General features: G+C 35.7%; 1 protein-coding gene across 18 annotated transcripts in view; it reads right to left on the reverse strand.

Annotated features, from left to right (window-relative positions):
* LOC114271447 (phenylalanine--tRNA ligase alpha subunit, cytoplasmic) overlaps positions 1-17,682 on the reverse strand; it is a 143,227-nt gene that overhangs the window by 406 nt on the left and 125,139 nt on the right. For 2 of the 18 annotated variants that reach the window (XM_082904635.1, XM_082904663.1), the window contains 19 exons: positions 16,915-16,978; positions 16,785-16,838; positions 15,169-15,464; positions 14,412-14,534; positions 13,903-13,995; positions 12,569-12,625; positions 10,875-10,930; positions 10,557-10,649; positions 9,744-9,834; positions 8,704-8,741; positions 7,632-7,670; positions 6,882-6,958; positions 6,717-6,801; positions 6,523-6,619; positions 5,774-5,870; positions 972-1,043; positions 654-720; positions 414-539; positions 28-82 (listed from right to left, as the gene is read on the reverse strand). In XM_082904635.1, the coding sequence (XP_082760761.1) occupies positions 28-82; positions 414-539; positions 654-720; positions 972-1,043; positions 5,774-5,870; positions 6,523-6,619; positions 6,717-6,801; positions 6,882-6,958; positions 7,632-7,670; positions 8,704-8,741; positions 9,744-9,834; positions 10,557-10,649; positions 10,875-10,930; positions 12,569-12,625; positions 13,903-13,995; positions 14,412-14,534; positions 15,169-15,315 (1,413 nt within the window). In that variant the 5' untranslated portion in view covers positions 15,316-15,464; positions 16,785-16,838; positions 16,915-16,978. Of the gene's footprint in view, positions 1-27; positions 83-413; positions 540-653; positions 721-971; positions 1,044-5,773; positions 5,871-6,522; positions 6,620-6,716; positions 6,802-6,881; positions 6,959-7,631; positions 7,671-8,703; positions 8,742-9,743; positions 9,835-10,556; positions 10,650-10,874; positions 10,931-12,568; positions 12,626-13,902; positions 13,996-14,411; positions 14,535-15,168; positions 15,465-15,745; positions 15,860-16,498; positions 16,570-16,784; positions 16,839-16,914; positions 17,045-17,682 lie in introns of all 18 variants that reach the window. The other 16 variants (XM_082904643.1, XM_082904668.1, XM_082904646.1 and 13 more) reach the window with 12 other exon arrangements.

A 17,682-nucleotide genomic window follows, 5' to 3' on the forward strand; every position in this document is an offset into this window, starting at 1 on the left:
CGTACTAAGTGAATGTAGTATATGTACCTTGTGACCAAAGAGATCCCGGATGTTATCAATCCCATACAATATCATGGTTGGTCTGATCCACAGAATAAAAGAAATTATCAATATTTTCGGAGAATATACTCCAGCAGTGCAGATTTACTTTGCAATATTTGTCATTGCATTTATTCAACCAAATATTAAATTCGTCAACATGATTCAGGACAATTCGATTCATCATTTCTAAAAAGATTCATGAACAAGAACGAGAACAACCAACCCAATAAGTTATACTTTTCTCATTAAAATTTCATATCCATTCAACAAAAGAATCAGTCCTCTCCACATTAGTATAAATAGGACTTGATGGAAATTTCGTAAAAAAACTATTGACTTATTTGATAATTTTCCCATAATAATTTCCTTACCTTTCTAGGGAAAGGCCCCATGCAATAACCCGAACATCTTCTGGGAGTCCCATCGGAAGCAGCATCTCAGGTCTAAACATGCCAGAATTTCCAATTTCCACCCATTTCTTTAGGCCTTCGTGATAACTGAGCAATTGCAGGAGAATTAATCTAGTTGCAGAGATACGATTAGATAAAAAAAATAGTATTATTGGCTACACCACATGCAACAGCCCCGTCAGATCAATTACAATTGATTACCCAAAAATTTCCATGCTGGGTTCAGTGTATGGATTGTAAGCAGGCTTGAATTTCAGCTTGGACATACCTGAACACAAGTGTAGTAAGAAGGGAAGTCTGATTCGTCAGAATGGTTGTTTGATATCTTCTCCGAAATCATGATTTCAATTATTATTTAATTTTCTATGCAAAATAAATGTATGTTGGTATTAAATAGTTTATGAACTACAAAATTGGTAAGCTTCATTTAGTGGGACTTCCAAATATAGGAAGTTTAGTGTAATCCATTCATCACTAAAAGAGAACATGATCAAAAGTTCAAGCGAGAGTAAATATTACCAAGACGAGTAAAAAAGTCATTGAAAACTCCAATTAAGTCGCCAAGAGTAAGCCCTCGATCACATACGAGCCCTAAAGTCAAAACAGAAATCCAGACAGGTTAAAGGTTTAGCAGAAACCATATAAAATCAACTACGGCGCCTTTGTTATTCAATGGAAGCTCAGTAATTCATCCATATCATGTAGCATTAAAAATAATTGGGAAAAAAAATCATATAGCATTTTGAAATAGAAATCCACTACTTGCTGGGTGCCACTCAAGGAAAGTGAAGTAACCAGTGAAGCATATTCAGTTTTAGGTCATGAAGTGTCACTATTTGCAAACTTCTCCATTTGTTTCATAACATCATATTTTCACAAATGGCCCACAAAGACTATGGATTCATAGAAGTGAAATGGGACATGACGGTGCAATTCAGAAGGTTCATCTAGCCTTGTCCTTTTTGCTTGCCTATCAGTTCAATTGGTGCAACTGGGTCGCTCCACATTAAGAACTAGCAAAATATGTTTATTGTTCACTCCTTTCATCAATTGGGTAAGGTAAGGGTTGGCACCTGAAGAAAATCAACCATCTTGAGAATCTAATAAAATTAAGTTTTGTTGACAATGTTACACAGCCCCACTAAATTTAGCTAAGAAGGGCTTACTCAAACACGTCCACACGAATTTTTAAAAAAAATGTAAGACATGACAAGTGGGGTACACATGCAAAACATATAATTTTATATATTTATTATTGTTAAAATCCACCTACTCTCCACCTACTTCACCCACTTAAACCTACTCCACTAAACCTAACCCACTACACCACTACCACCTCACCTACTCCACTAAACCTAACCCACTACACCACTACCACCTCCACTTCACCTACTCCTTACCTACTACACACTCACCCTCTTCTATATATAGGAATCATGAATCATTGTAATATATAACAATAAAAATCAATCAATAATACAATTCTCTATTTCTCTTTATATATTAAATTTTACATGGTATCAGAGCAAGGTTAAGAAGCTAGTAATTTTGCTTCACCGGCGGGCGGCAGTCTCGCCTTGGCCGCCCGCCGGACCTCAACACATACCTCCTCTCCAATCACCGCCAATAACCACTGCTAGCTCGAATTGACGCCAACTCTTCCAGTAACTCCAAGAACCGAGTAGAGGCCCCTCCAATCTGCATCTTCTCCATAATTATGTTGCGAGTTGCGGATAACAGATTTTCCCTTCTCATCCTTTCACTTGCAGAGACCCCAGTTGTAATGAGATCCATACCAATGGTTCCAGTGGAGTGATCTGTTGCAGACTGTTGCAATGCAACTTCCAGAAGACGAAAAGCCTCCATCACATCTTTCTTCTCCACCAATTCTGAGAAGCGAATCCGAGCCAATGCTTCACTGAGACGTATCAGACTCTCAATTTGCCTAGGTGTTGCTGTTATCACCTTTTTGCTGCTGCCTGGGAAGTTTCCTCTTCTTCTCATCTCAACATAACCTCGTGTCAACTGTTCTGCAGCTTCATCAGATAACTGTGGGTGTATATGATTTCTGGCATAGCTCACATATGCAGTTAATGTCGGAAGGTCTAAGGCATCCTCTTGTGAGGTCTTAGGATTCTCAAAGTGTAATGCAACAATATGTTTTGCAAGGCGCCTGTCTGTCTGTTCATCAGCCTTGTCGAGAATTAAGTAAATCAAATCAAACCTGGACAACAATGTAGGAGGAAGGTGTATATTGTCAATTACTGACAAGCGGGGATTGTCTCGTGAGCCACTTGGATTTGCACAAGCCAATACTGATGTTCTAGCATTAAGTGAAGCAATTATACCTGTTTTTGCTATTGAAACAGTTTGTTGTTCCATCACCTCATGTAACATGCTCCTTGCACTGTCAGACATTTTGTCAAATTCGTCAATACAGCAAATGCCTCTATCACTCAGAACCAGGACTCCACTCTCCAAAACAGTCTCTCCACTCTCGGGATCTTTAGTAACATCAGCAGTCAACCCAACAGCAGAGCTTCCTCTCTCATCTTTCCACTTTCAAACCCACAATCCTTTTTTTAATCAACCCACTCAACTTTCTTTTATTTTAATATATATCTATATATATCTATGTTTATTCTAATAGATTGCACCGACTCTGTCTACTTTTGCACAAACCCATTTTCTTTTCTTCTTTTCTTTCTTTTTTATTTCTTTCTTTTCATTCCTTTATTACATCTATACCCATATCCATCATCACACTCTTTCTTTATTTATTTCTTTTAATCACCTTTTGCACCTCCCTCACCGACTCCCTCACCACAAAATAGAATTTTTATTTATTTCTCTTATCTTTTTTGTGTTCCCTTTTTCACAATACACAAAAAAAAAAAAAAAAAAAAAGAGACAAACAAAAACAAAAACAACAAAAACAAAAATATAAAAAATATATATAGCTTTGCACATCAAACCATATTTTATTCATTTCAGGGATCAACCCCGATCACCATTTTACACAAAAAAAAAAAAAAAAAAAAAAACCAAAACACAACACCCACAGATTTGTTTTCTTTTCTGCAGACGGCCACCCACAGACCTCACTTCCACTACTCTGCCGCCGGTCTCTTCTTTTTGCCTCCGTCCTGGGCGGCCCTTGCCGGTGCTGCCTTTGTGTTTCCCGCGCCGCCGAGCACATTCACTACTCCCTGCTCCTCCACTGCAGCATAAGGCGGACCTCCAAATCGGAACATAACGGTGGCTTTCCGCTTCAGTTCCTTATTTTCCGCCTTTAGCACACTTATCTCTGCTCGCGCATCCTTATACATGCGTTGGAGCAGAGCCAGTTGGGCGTTTAACTGCTGCACCTCATTTGTCCTACTCTGAAGCCGGTGCGACAAGTTTGTGACCGCAGTCATGGACTCCACACATGACTTCAGTGTATACTGATTGGCTTCAATATCTGTTTGTACTGCCATTTTTTGCTCCACCGACCGCATCGGAAAGTTCAACGGAGCAAAACCAGAGGTGTTTGGTTGACGTTCACTGACAACCGCACCGGTTACCTCTCTTGTGGACTCATTGAGGTCGGGAAAGAGAGTGAGCAGACTACATGACGAAGAGGCCATTTTCTGGGCAACAGTTGTTACAGAGTATTACAGAGTTTCTCTCTCAGACAACGAAGAATTTTTTTTTTCTGAGTTTTTTAGCAGGTTTTCTGCCTAAGCCTCAGCCTCCGTCTTGGTTAAATAGCCGAGGCAGCCACGCGTATCGCGCGCCACTTGACGCCAGACGACAAACGGGCGCGCCAGCCAAGGCACTCACGCGTCTCGTCATCATGTCCGGCACACCTTTTTTATGGATTGGGCACGCCTTTTGATGGCACGCCTTTTGAAAGATTGGGCACACCTTTTGAGGGTGCGACTTTTTAAGGGTCCGACAAGACTCTGTAAACTGTCCCGACACTGATTCCGGTTAGCTCCTTCAGGGGTCCGACAAGACTCTGTAAACTGTCCCGACATTGATTCCGGTTAGCTCCTTCAAGGGTCCGACAAGACTCAGTAAACTGTCCCGACATTGATTCCGGTTAGTTTCTACAAGGGCCCAGCAAGACTCCGTAAACTGTCACAACAACTGTCACAACAGTGTCTGTTACAACGGTCCGACATGACCCCGTAAACTGTCTTCTACATCGGTCCGACATGACCCTATAAACTGTCTTCTACATCGGTCTGACACGACCACACAATGTCTGCTACAACGGTCCGACATGACCCCATAAACTGTCTTCTACATCGGTCTGACACCGCCATCCAGTGTCCTCTACACCGTTATGACACCACCAAACAGTGTCCTCTACATGGTTATGACACCCCCATACAGTGTCCTCTACAACGTTATGACACCACCATCCAGTGTCTTCACCAATGGTCTGACACGACCATACAGTGTCTCTTATCCTCTTTTATTTTTATGTATTTTCTTGTTTTGTTACTCTCTCCAAACTCAAGTTGGTTAGTTCCTATCCCCCTTGAGTTTGCGGGGGGCTGTTAAAATCCACCTACTCTCCACCTACTTCACCCACTTAAACCTACTCCACTAAACCTAACCCACTACACCACTACCACCTCACCTACTCCACTAAACCTAACCCACTACACCACTACCACCTCCACTTCACCTACTCCTTACCTACTACACACTCACCCTCTTCTATATATAGGAATCATGAATCATTGTAATATATAACAATAAAAATCAATCAATAATACAATTCTCTATTTCTCTTTATATATTAAATTTTACAATTATGTATCATATATAAAGATAAATCATTATTATATGCTTATATATAAATATTTAAGTCTAATATAGTAATTTTAAAGTTTAAAGGAGTAAAATACGTATAAACTTGCCTTATTTTAGTTTTCTCATTGGATTCCAAGTTACTTTATTAAAACTTGTAACGTGTTTCATATGGGTGCAAGTGTTGGAAGTGTCCAACAAGTGTCATGTCATTTGTTGTGTTGATGTCCAACGTCACAACACATTACTTTCTTAGAACTGTCCACATTACTTTCTTAGAAGTGTCCGTGTTTTTTAGAAATTTAGGACTCTAGGTTAGTGTGCACTGAGGTGATATCAATTTTAGGCTGAACACATGTCAGCCATGCTACACCCCTTTAGTCCCTCATTCAATGCCTGGTTTGATGCTGAAAAGACAGCAATATGAATGGATTGCACCTCCAGTATTTCCACGGCAGATGCTTTTACGTTCATTCTTACACTTTTTTTGGGAAGCAACATTCATTGTCTCATACCTTCTATCTGGTGAAACTCTGCAAGGTGAGTTCGATCCACAGCTTCATTTCTGAATACGCGATCAATAGAAAAGTACTTTTTGGGAGCAAAACCTTCCTGGGAATAATAGTCCCTCAATTAATATTAAGAAATGACAGTAATTTACAAAAGCCTCAAAAAGAGAAGAAAAGTAAAAAGAAGAAGAGAAGCTCCCAAATTGATACTATGTTGGGTAAAACAATACCCATAGCCATAAGATCTAGCAAACATGTGAAGGAAAAGGATTCATACACTCATTTAGACTTCTGTTATCTGCCAACATGCACATCATACTTCACAGAGCATAATTCATCCAAATTTTATTTTTCAAAACTTCCTTGAAAAAAGGCCATGGGTGAACAGAACAGATAACCATCCTTTTTGTGCATTTACTATTTATAAAGAGCTAAACCAATAAAAACATCGTATCATTTTCCACAAGAAGTGATTAAACCCCTCAAGAGTTCAGCTAACCTAAACTTGCCATTCATGTCATCTGCTACTCAACATGCCATAGATCCCCATCAAATACTTAATTATTGTAATATCACTGGAGAAGCTCTCTCTCTTGAATGGTAAAAATTGCTAGTTATTACCATCATCAACCCGCAAGAGTAGGTATTATGTAATAACAGAATGTGCAGCTCTACAACATAATGCAGATAAAGCATATGAATTGAAAATGAAAAGCATATATTTATAGTTATTAGACAACATAACGCAGATAAACCTGTGCAAGCCGGTAAAGCATCCTTGAGGAAACAGCAGTTGTATGAGTTCGCAGAAGGTTTTTGTTTGCCTCCTCCCTTTTCCAATCATATTCATAACTACAGGAAAATAGATTTCTTCTCACACGCTGAGATAAACTATTAGATTTCATCTCACACAGTCAGATAAACTATTAGGGAAGAAAAGAGCATATACCCCCTGGACCCATAGCCACCAAACTCATGAACACGCTTCACCCGCTCAACATAATCTTCAGGAAGAAACTTCGTCGTGGGAGGAACTATAAATATAATCACCAAAAAAGCATCAGAAAGAATCTACCAATTGGAGACACTGACGTTGAACTGAAGTCAACCAAACCTTGCAGGAAGAATGTATCATGAGAATCACGGGCAGGATGTTGTTGTGGCTGGAACAGTGCATCAAAATTCCAGAAGCTGCAAAGCCAAACAGCAATGAATGCAGAATTAACATTAAGACTGAATGCAGTTTCCTGCAACAATACCGTGAGTTGTAAGCATTCAAACCCCAATGACAAAAACATATATGCTGAAATTGTCATCTATCTAAACAAAGGCTATATTTAAAATAAAAATAATAATAATAAAAAATAAAAAAGAAGAGGAGAGAAGAGATCACAGGATCTCCAGTGTATCCCCATTCAGCAAACCATTTTCTGTTCTTAACATCAACAAATGGGGAGGTGTTTAGAGGCACCTCCTTGTTTGGAAAATTACCAATACAAAAGGCATAACTACAATGGAGTCAATGTTATATAAGTTTTCACTGTGTTGATGATGAGAAATTATTGACAACCACATCTTATTGTCATCAATCATCCAGGATTATTTGGGGAAAGCACCCAGCATTTGTTGCGAGTTGTAACCCCTTTGATGTACAAGCAAAATATTCCATTGAAATGTGCTATGCCCTAGCCTTCAGATACACTAGCTTCAAAACTATCTAGGTTAAAGCTAAAATAACTTCTTATCTGTTATCAGTAGCTCCGATGAACTATCATAGAAAGGGCAAGATCAGTTACCTGGAAAAAAGAAAAAAAAACCCAATAATACACATTAATGTGTGTTTGGGAGGGCAAAGATCAGTTACCTGCTTTCAACAAAATTGTTCGTGGGCATCTCCTCAAATCTGCATCCATTAAGTGACCAATTGAAAAGAACGTTAACTCCAAAAACATAGAGATGCATAAATAGACATGCACAAACACGTAGTGATGGTAGGATTTGTCGACCATAGCTTCCCTTGCATACCTTTTAACCTCACCATCTTTATTCATAACTCTTGGTTTAAAGATACTTTAATTCTTGTTATGCTCTAAATTCCCCACACACTTTGTATCTACGAAGCACGGACACGGACACGTGACATGAAACGGACACGTTGACATGGCAATTTTTAAAAAATGAAACACACGACACGTAGGGGGCACACACAATATATAATTCTGTAAATTTATTATATGTCATATATATGAATATATCATTCTAAAAGAATAAATAAATGCAATACAACACTAATTGACATTATTTTTCTTTATCATCGTATTCTAAGTTATTTTATTTAAGCTTTAATTAGTTTCATGTTGTCTAATCAATGGACATGTTTGATTAAGCAATGGACACATGTGTCCTCCAAGTGTCCAAAGAATATCTTGAGTCTAAATTCATTTAAAAAAAATAGGACACGATTGGATGAGTGTCACACACATGTCTGGAAAGTGTAGGACACGGACACGAACACGAACATGGACACGGCACCTTTTTAGAAGTGTCCATGCTTCTTAGCTTTGTACCATAGATTGCAGTGGCAAATGGGCACAAATTTTACAAATTGGTGCGAATCTTTATGGGTGCAAGTCTTGACTGTGTTTGGCACAAATATCTTTTTGGTCTTACATGCTGAACTGATATTTCCCCAATAAAATAATAGGGTGTATGACATCACAAGTGTTAATATTGTGAAGACTCTAAATTATAGATGAATTGGTATATGTCGTCAAGTGTCAGCTATCGAAATGTAAGGACCCGTGTACCAAAACTAAAGAAAATATATGAAAATGAAAAGGTATCTAAGGAGGCAATGGTGCAAACTTTCTACCTTCACAAATTAATAGACACATGCATTCAGATATGTTTATGACAGAACAATGATCAGGTCTTACCCCATCTGAAGAAAAATCATCTTGAATTGTTGTCGTACCTGAAATGAAGAGAATTTTACAAACGGTAATCTTATGAAGATATGCGACAACCATTCATTAATAAATAACCTAAGTTTCACTATGATTACTGGCCAACAAAAAGGTGACAGAGTTCCTTCACCAAGACTTTCGTTGCTATTGTCTTTGCTATTATTTTTTCTATTCATGAGCTATTATCTTAACTGTTGTCATGCAAAAGATGCAACTCTTATAATCTATCTAAGCCATTCAGCTATCTGTTGGTAAAATTCACTTATAGCTTATAGCCTTTAGACATACAGCCAGATACCACTTAATGAACAAACATTCACCGAGTGGCAGCCTTGACAACTCTTTGCAGTTCTCAAATAAACACTAGTTAAGCAGCACCTGACAGTCTTAGTGCAGGTGACTTGAGTTGGGGGCAGAACAAACGGTGCACCGTGTCATGCTTTTGCATCATTGGCAATATCTATTAAATTTTCAAAACCTTCATTGAATATACTCATATGTGCATTATTATTAGTAGTGGTAGTAGTAAATACTCGTGTGTTATATAAGGTAATTCTTTGTTACATTTAAATGCATGTTGTAACATGCACAAATCTGTGGCTGAAAAGGCTTCAATCATTATATTACAAGATCAAAGGCAAACATTAAATGTCTCCACATAACAAAGTCTTAACAAACATCGCCAAATTAACTGTCAAATGCAAATTCCAATTTTTTTTTCCTCAGTCTTAATTGAGGATATGCCTTTGAATAGAATCAACAGGAGAAGGATCCACGAAGATAACTCCAAAAAATTCAGAATGGTTTTCGAATTGAGTAGCAAATATCTCAATTTGTTTTCAAAACTACAAAATTCCTTGTTTTCTTTAATTATGCAGTTCAACCGTAAAACAATTTCCTTTCTTGCCTTTTACACATACATTTATTTTGAGTAGACTAAGTAAAAAAGCAAACTGGGAAAGAAATTAGCTAGGAGGGAGGAATAAAGAAAAGGAAAATCATATCCTTGCCTTGAGCAATGCATGGAGATGGCCACCTTCAATAGGTTGACCTTTAGCACTGAAGTTATATTCCTTGAATTCCATATCCTTCCAATCACCCCTTTGAGAGAGAGAGAGACACACACACACACACACAAACAAATGTCAGCTTGACAAACTGTGAATGACATTCATGGTAAGTTAATATATAAGCAACAGACATCTCAGATGTAGCAGATAAGTAAACACCTAAGCTCTACTCTTCTCCTGTGGAATACACCAAGAGGCTACACATCCAATGGTGTAGATAATCTTACGCATGAACGCCCAAGCTAACACCAAAACTTCCAACGGCACAGAGGGCATATGAGTAGCCATAACCATTAAAAGTATTCAAACATCAGCTAGGGGCATGCATGTTTAACAGACCAACATCAAGAATAGTTCATTCATTGACAACAGGAAGCACCTTAAAGAGCTGATAATTGAAATTAATTATTGTGCAGGAAGAGACCTCCTCAGCGAGAAAAAAACCTTTGGATTCGCTTTCCTTAATGCTATAAAACATACATATAGAGAATGACTACCAGTTCAAGATTCTACACTTCAAACAGCTTTGGCTTACAGATGAACATAAAAAGGGTTGAACAAGTCAATACCCCCAATAAGTGCCATAGTGAGTGGTTGGAGGAAAGACAAACAAAATCATATCTTTAATTCATAATGATACATAAAATAAGCATTGTCTTAAATCACTCAAAAAGCATGTCATTAAACCCAAATGTTTAATCATTGCATGCATAATACATGTCTCCAAGAAATATCCATTGATATCTGGATTACCTTTGCAGATTATCTCGAGTCAAATCGGTGGCAAATTTCTTCCTTTTTGGAGCATAGTTAGGACCTTTCCTTACCGAGTAGCCCTTCCACGTCCTAGGAAGAAAAGTAGATAAAGAATTATCAACAATAAACAGAATATGAGACATGTCAGAAGCAGAATTAACAAATGAAAATTTTCTCTAGTTTCACAAGTAACAACCCCAGCAGAAAGAATGGCTAATTCTTTCCAGAAAAGTTATCAGTTTCCACAACTGAAACGGAAATTACAAGCAAGCAAATTAAAAAAAAAAAAAGTTTGAAAAACTGGAAAGTAATTACTGTGGAGCAATGAGCTTTCGCCGTTTAAGAGCATCAATTTCTTTTGGGTCAATGACCTGTGGAATCACAACAATTTACGATACACATGAGGGAAACAAGTATACACAAAGTAGATAAAGCAGGAAGAAATAACTTATCAAAGAATGTAAAGTTTTGGGCTCCATGTGGTAAGCTTCTCAAATTATAGTTCTACCTATTGACTTGAGTGTGTTGTTTGTTTTGAGCTTTCAAATCATAATTCTACACCCATTTCTCAAAACTCAATTCAAAACATAATCATTACTTTTCAAAACTTACAACCAAACACATAATCCAAAACTCTTTTCAAAACTCAATTCAAATCAATACTTTAATTTTGTTAAGATTTTAAATATTTTAATATTTAAATATGTTACGATTTTTTTAATTTTTAAATTTTTTGAATATTTTTAAATATTTTAATTTCAAAATATTACGATTTTAATTTTTTTAATTTTAAAATATTTTATAAAAATAAATTCAAACTCCATTTTATAAAAATATTTTTAAATATTTTAATTTTTTTTGTTATGTATTTGGTTACGATTTGAGTGTAGAGTTGTGAAAGTAGTATGGAGTTTCAAATTATGTGTTTGGTTATGAGTTTTAAAAATAATTTCTTAATTAAGTTTTGTTTCATGTGTTTGGTTACGATTTGAGTGTGAGTTGTTTTTAAATTTAAAATATTAACATTTTAAATTATTTAAATTTTTATGATTTAAAATTTTTGAATATTTATTTTAATTTTTTACTTTATTAAATTTTTTAGATTATTTAAATATTTATGATTTAAATTTTTTGAATATTTATTTTGAAAAAATTTTATTTCCTTTCTAGTATTTTCAATTAAAAAATTGATTAATGTTATTTTCTATTAATAATAATTTTTTAATTGAATTTAAAAAAAAGTTTAGTTATGAGTGTTTTTTTATCAGAATTTTCAATAGTGTGAAAGTAGTGTATTTTGTTATGAGTTATAACAATTTGAATTAAGTTTTGAAAACTCTTTCCAAAACTCATAACCAAACAAATTTTCTTATTTCACATGTCAAATTAAACTTTCAAAACTCAATTCCACACTCAATTCAAAACTCAATTCAACACTCTATTCAAAAACCATAACCAAACAAATTTTTCTACACTCAAATCATAATTCCACAACTCACAAACACAAAATACAACTCATACTCTCAAATCATATTTACAAAACTCTACCAAACGTAACCTTGGTTTTTCATTTTTCTTTTTCTTTTTGAGTGAAATAAGTTCAGTAGTGAACAATTACAGGAATCTTGGGTATAAAGCACTAGATATAAAAATGCTATGAGATAGTTCTCAAATATACACCAGTAATTTATTGTTATAACCCATTCTTGCATAATTATTCTACTATAGAAATATGGTTCTTGTTTTTAGAAACAAGATGAGTACCTTATATCAAACAATGAACATAACTTTATATTACCAGCAGTTTGTCATTCACTCTGGATGACTCGTGTATCGGGTAATAATAAAATTAGAAGATATTCATGTGAAATAAATAATATTAACACAAGTGATAATATCGATTTAAGTTATTTCAAGGAAAGGAAAGTTTCAGTCCTGAAACTCACAGCTGAAGAAAGTGATAACTAATAAGCTGAAATGATGAAAAAGTCAGTTAAAGATATATTTACCTCTCCATTTTGTACCCGTGTAAGCATATCTTTAATGTTATCTTGCACATTTTGAACCTACAGCAATTGACCAGCATTAGAAAATTGATAAGTAATGTATTGGTACAATAGATATGATGTATAAGTGGAAAAACACATCAATGCCAACCATATGTACTTTTCTATATGCACCATCATGTAATTGACCACGCAGATGAATACAAGAGAACCAGCTCTCACAAAAAAGAAAACTAGACACCTGAAATGGAGCTAACAAAACTACATGTCCACAACCTATAACAAAGCAGTTGGTGATCAAGTGAAACCTAACTCAGATTTTGAATCCAAGAATCAATCAAAAGAATGGGCAAATTTTATATAGTTAACTGAAAAAATTACATGAACAGAGAAAAACAATAGAGGTGTATATACACTTCATTCAAATGACATCTGCTACACAAATTTTTCAGAGTCCATGATCTTTGACTGAATTTTAGGTGATCCAGTATATAGGGTGTTAAATCCTCACTTAACATTTACATGCAGCATATTATTCCTAAGAAGAGCAGGTTTAAGAGTAAAATCATTTCAATTTTGATTGCTCTGCTGAACAATCGGACTAAGACGCGGCACCAACCACGTTCCCCAGCTCAGCACACCGAGATCTCCTATAGCCTAAGCGCGAGGTGCGAGGCGAGACGCGCGCCTCACCAAAGTGAAGCGCAAGTAGTAGAAGAAAAGCAAAATTATAAAATATACAAACTCTTCAACATAATAAATATATATATACAATTTCAAAAATCATAACAATTTCCGATAATCTTTAAACATAACATTCAATCTTCTAAAACCTAGAATATAATATCCAACAAAAGATAAAACATAACATTCAATCTTTTATCACTTTCTGCTCTCTTTTGATCATGTTTGGTCATTTTATATTCAAGAGTTTTGAATCTCTATGGGTATGCCCACCAAAAAAACACTTAATCAACAGTTGGAGTAGAAAAATAGGTAAACCCCATAAAGCCGACGCCTCGCGTATTGCGCCTCACCTCGACCTGTTCGAAGCGCAAGGCTGCACCTCACACTTAGGCATGCGTCTTTTAAAACACTGCCCCAACTCTCAAGGCAAGGTAAACCTTAACCGTTGTGCAAACTCATCGGACTTCCAAGTCAGTTCAGGCTCACTTTTCACACCAAGAAACTGAGTTTCAACACGCAAAAGACGAAAGACAAGATTCGTCGAATCGAGGATATCAACACCCTTTAAAATCTCAAAATTTAAGAAATCTTAATAGAACATAAGTAGCTCTTCCAGATCCATGTAATCTAAAAAATTTCTTTATGTTTACCTTTCTGGTCACTAATTGCTTTCCCATCTCCAACCATTGATTCTTTATCGCTTGTGAGCGACCTATTTTAAAAACCGCTGGGTCCATTTTCCTCTGCATGCACAAAGATCAACTTCAACAATACATCTTTGGATAAGCTAACTGTTGATCATAAATAAATCTTCTAGGAGCATAAATCAAATTTCAATTAGAAAACCAAATAAATATTTAACAAAAAAGCTCATATCTACACTAGTCTCTCGGTTGTGTTTGTTTGCAAGCAATTGGAAGCAAATGTTTTTTAAACAAGTCAAATGAATGTTACAGTCAATGCAAGAAATTTCAACTCCCAAGGACTGCATTCTACATCAAACCAATGCAGCACTCCCTACATCCAAAGTATCAAAATTGAAAATAAAATGGAATTACAGAATAGCTCATGGTTGTTCCTACATGAGAAATCCCATTATTACTTCATGTATTAGACTACAATTTCTAACTGCACATAACCTAATATACAGATGCATAACCTGCAATTCTTCCAGTGAAATACCCTCTGGTGGTATGGCCAAGAAAACTTGCACTTCAGGTGATCCAGCAGCAGCATATGTTCTCCCTTCCTCAGTAAGTACCCATCTCTCCCTCTTAATGTCCTGCACAATTACCATGAAGCATATGTAATCCACAGAAATAATATCTACAATTATATGACGTGATATGACCCAATAACGTCTCTTTGTCATTCTATTATACTAATGCAGTATTACCATGCGATCTGAACTCAGTATCCTGTCATGTTATTATCATAAGAGATAGGACGCCGAATAAACACGCTGAACTTGTTCTCTCATTAATCCCAATAAAAATGAACGTCAAAGAAGTTCAGAGAAAAACACGAGACATAAAAGACCTAACAAGAGAACCAGCTCTCACAAAAAAGAAAACTAGACACCTGAAATGGACCTAACAAAACTATATGTTCACAACCTATAACAAAGTAGTTGGTGATCAAGTGAAACCTAACTCAGATTTTGAATCCAAGAATCAATCAAAAGAATGGGCAGATTTTACATAGTTAACTGAAAAAATTACATGAACAGAGAAAAACAATAGAGATGTATATACACTTCATTCAAATGACATCTGCTATGCAAATTTTTCAGAGTCCATGATCTTTGACTGATTTTTAGGTGATTCATGCGCAATCAATTACATATGAGATTTTGATCAAATCAACACAATTGCAAAAGATACACATATATATACATATCAGAGAGAAATGTGGACCTGAGCATTGACGAATCTGAAACCATGAAGGCTCTTGATGATGTTGGTGAGTTCTTGATGATCAATTCCACGTTCGGAAGCAAACTCACCTGAGTCTGAAATCTCATCATTCTTCTCGAGGAAGCCCAGTACGACTTCCTCAGCCATCTCTCTCTCTCTCTCTCTCTCTCTCTCCAAACCCTTTTATCGCCTTTCCACTAGGGTTTTGTAGTCTTAGATCAAAACTCAAACACGCAGTGAGGGTGAGTATGGTCTGGATTAGAAGAAAACCAGGACCAATCCGTTATCCACGGTCCCTGAAAAATTAAAACCAATTCAATCCGTTTAAATTGTGGAACCAATCCGAACCAATCCGTTGAAACATGGATTGGATCGGTTTAGGACCACGGATTTAAATAATTAAATAACAAAAAAAAATATAGACAAACAATATAAGTAAATTGACAAAAATATTGAAACAAAAATATAGACAAAAATATATATTGAAACAATAAGCACCGAATAAAAGGTTGTATAACATCAAATTTTACTAAAAAGAAGTGATAAAAGTCTATTCATTTATCAATTCAAACAATACCTAGACAGATTGCCTCAGACTCTACCAAGCTTAATCAGTAAAGTCAAGACTTGGGAGCTCACAATGGATTCACAATCTTCACCAGCTAACACTAACAAAAGCCCATTTCCTTCACTTCACAAATAAACAAACTTAGGAATAATGGTTTGAAATATAACTTTTTGCCCCCAAAACTCATTTAAAAGATGAGGGTCCAAATTGACTCGAGAGATAACCAAGATGGTGTAACTTCAAACAAGATCTCAGCTTTCTGTTTTCTGATGTATTGTAAAGTAAAACAAATATACCTAGTCACTGCACACCTATTGAGAAAAGAAGATTTTTCATTTTTCACTTTGGACATTCTGGACCAAGTATAAAACTCGACAAGCATGGATTACATAAGAATCATTGAATAACAAATGCACAAAGAAGTGCATATCATCATGATGAAACCTATGGTTTCTAATCTCAACAAGCCAAAGCCTTAACTAACAAATTCACGGCCACCGATAATCTAGAACTCGTGAATCCATTCAATTGCTTTATTGTTTCACTCAGATGTCGGGTACATATTTTACAACAGAAAATATCACTTTAAAGCTTACTGCACTTAGCTAAAAATACAAAATTCAAGTACGCTCGAATTAAATACTGTCTAGTTCAAAAAAAAAAAGAACAAAAAAAGGATAAAAATAAAATGAAAACAGAATAAAAATAAAAATAAAAAAAGAAAAAATAAAAATAAAAATAAAAATAAAATCTCTTACTTACATTTACCGATTACATTTACCGAATCCATTGTAGATACCATGAATAATCGATTTGAGATTAAATCCACCGATCTGAGATGAAATAACAACAGTGTATTGTGTATGTTTTTTCATTGAGATTAAACCCATTTCAGATGAAATACCAGCAGTGTATTGTGTATGCTATTCATTGAGATTAAACCCATTTCAGATGAAATAACAGCAGTGTATTGTGTATGCTTTTTCATTGAGATTGTTTTTTCATTGAGATTAAACCCATTTCAGATGAAATAACAGCAGGAGCTCACCGAGAGAGAGAGAGACAACAGCTATAGCTACCGATCTGATCTGAGATGGATGATCTGGGAACACAGGAACAAAAATAGTGTCACCGAGAGAGATGAGAGATGAGAACAAGGAGAGAGAGAGAGAGCTCACCGAGAGAGAGGAGCAGCACACCGATCTGATCTGAGATGGACGAGAGTGTGAGAGAGAACTCAGTCTAAGATGAGAAAGAGAAGAGAGACACTACCGACAGAGAGATGAGATGGGAGCGAGAGACAATGAACTGCGGCGTGAATGAGTGACGCATGAATTAGGTTACATTTTAGTTTTTATAGTGAGTGACGCGTGGGTTAGGTTACGTTTTAGTTTTGGGCAAATTACATATACCTCTCTCGAGGTTTAGTTAAATTACAGATACTTTTTTGAAGTTTTAGAAATTATATTTCGCCTCCTGAGATTTATATTTTCATAATAATTTGTCTCCTAAGCTTTATATTTCATAACAAATTACCCCATAATTTCTTATGCAAATATAGCATTCAGGAAGAATTTGTAATTTCTCAAACCTCAGAGGAATATCTGTAATTTAGCCAAATTTCAATAGGTATATGTAATTTGCCCTTTAGTTTTTAGAGGAGACAATAAATTATATTTTGTAGGAGGTATATATTATATATATAGATTATTTCTAGATGGTTCGGATCAGTTCTAATTCGGAATTGTGGAGTTCAATTTGGAATCGATTCGTGGTCTACGGATTTTGAAAATTTTAATCCAAAATCGAACCACGGATTCAAAAAATCAATCCAAATCTATCGGATTGGACTAGACCGGATCGAATAACGGATTTTACGGATTCCTTACTCAGCCCTAGCAGTGAGTTTATTTGGTTTGGGTCGAAACCTATAAAAAAATGGCGGA

This window comes from Camellia sinensis, chromosome 2 (genome assembly GCF_055761805.1).
Source record: "Camellia sinensis isolate YWXY chromosome 2, ASM5576180v1, whole genome shotgun sequence".
Classification (NCBI taxonomy): domain Eukaryota; kingdom Viridiplantae; phylum Streptophyta; class Magnoliopsida; order Ericales; family Theaceae; genus Camellia; species Camellia sinensis.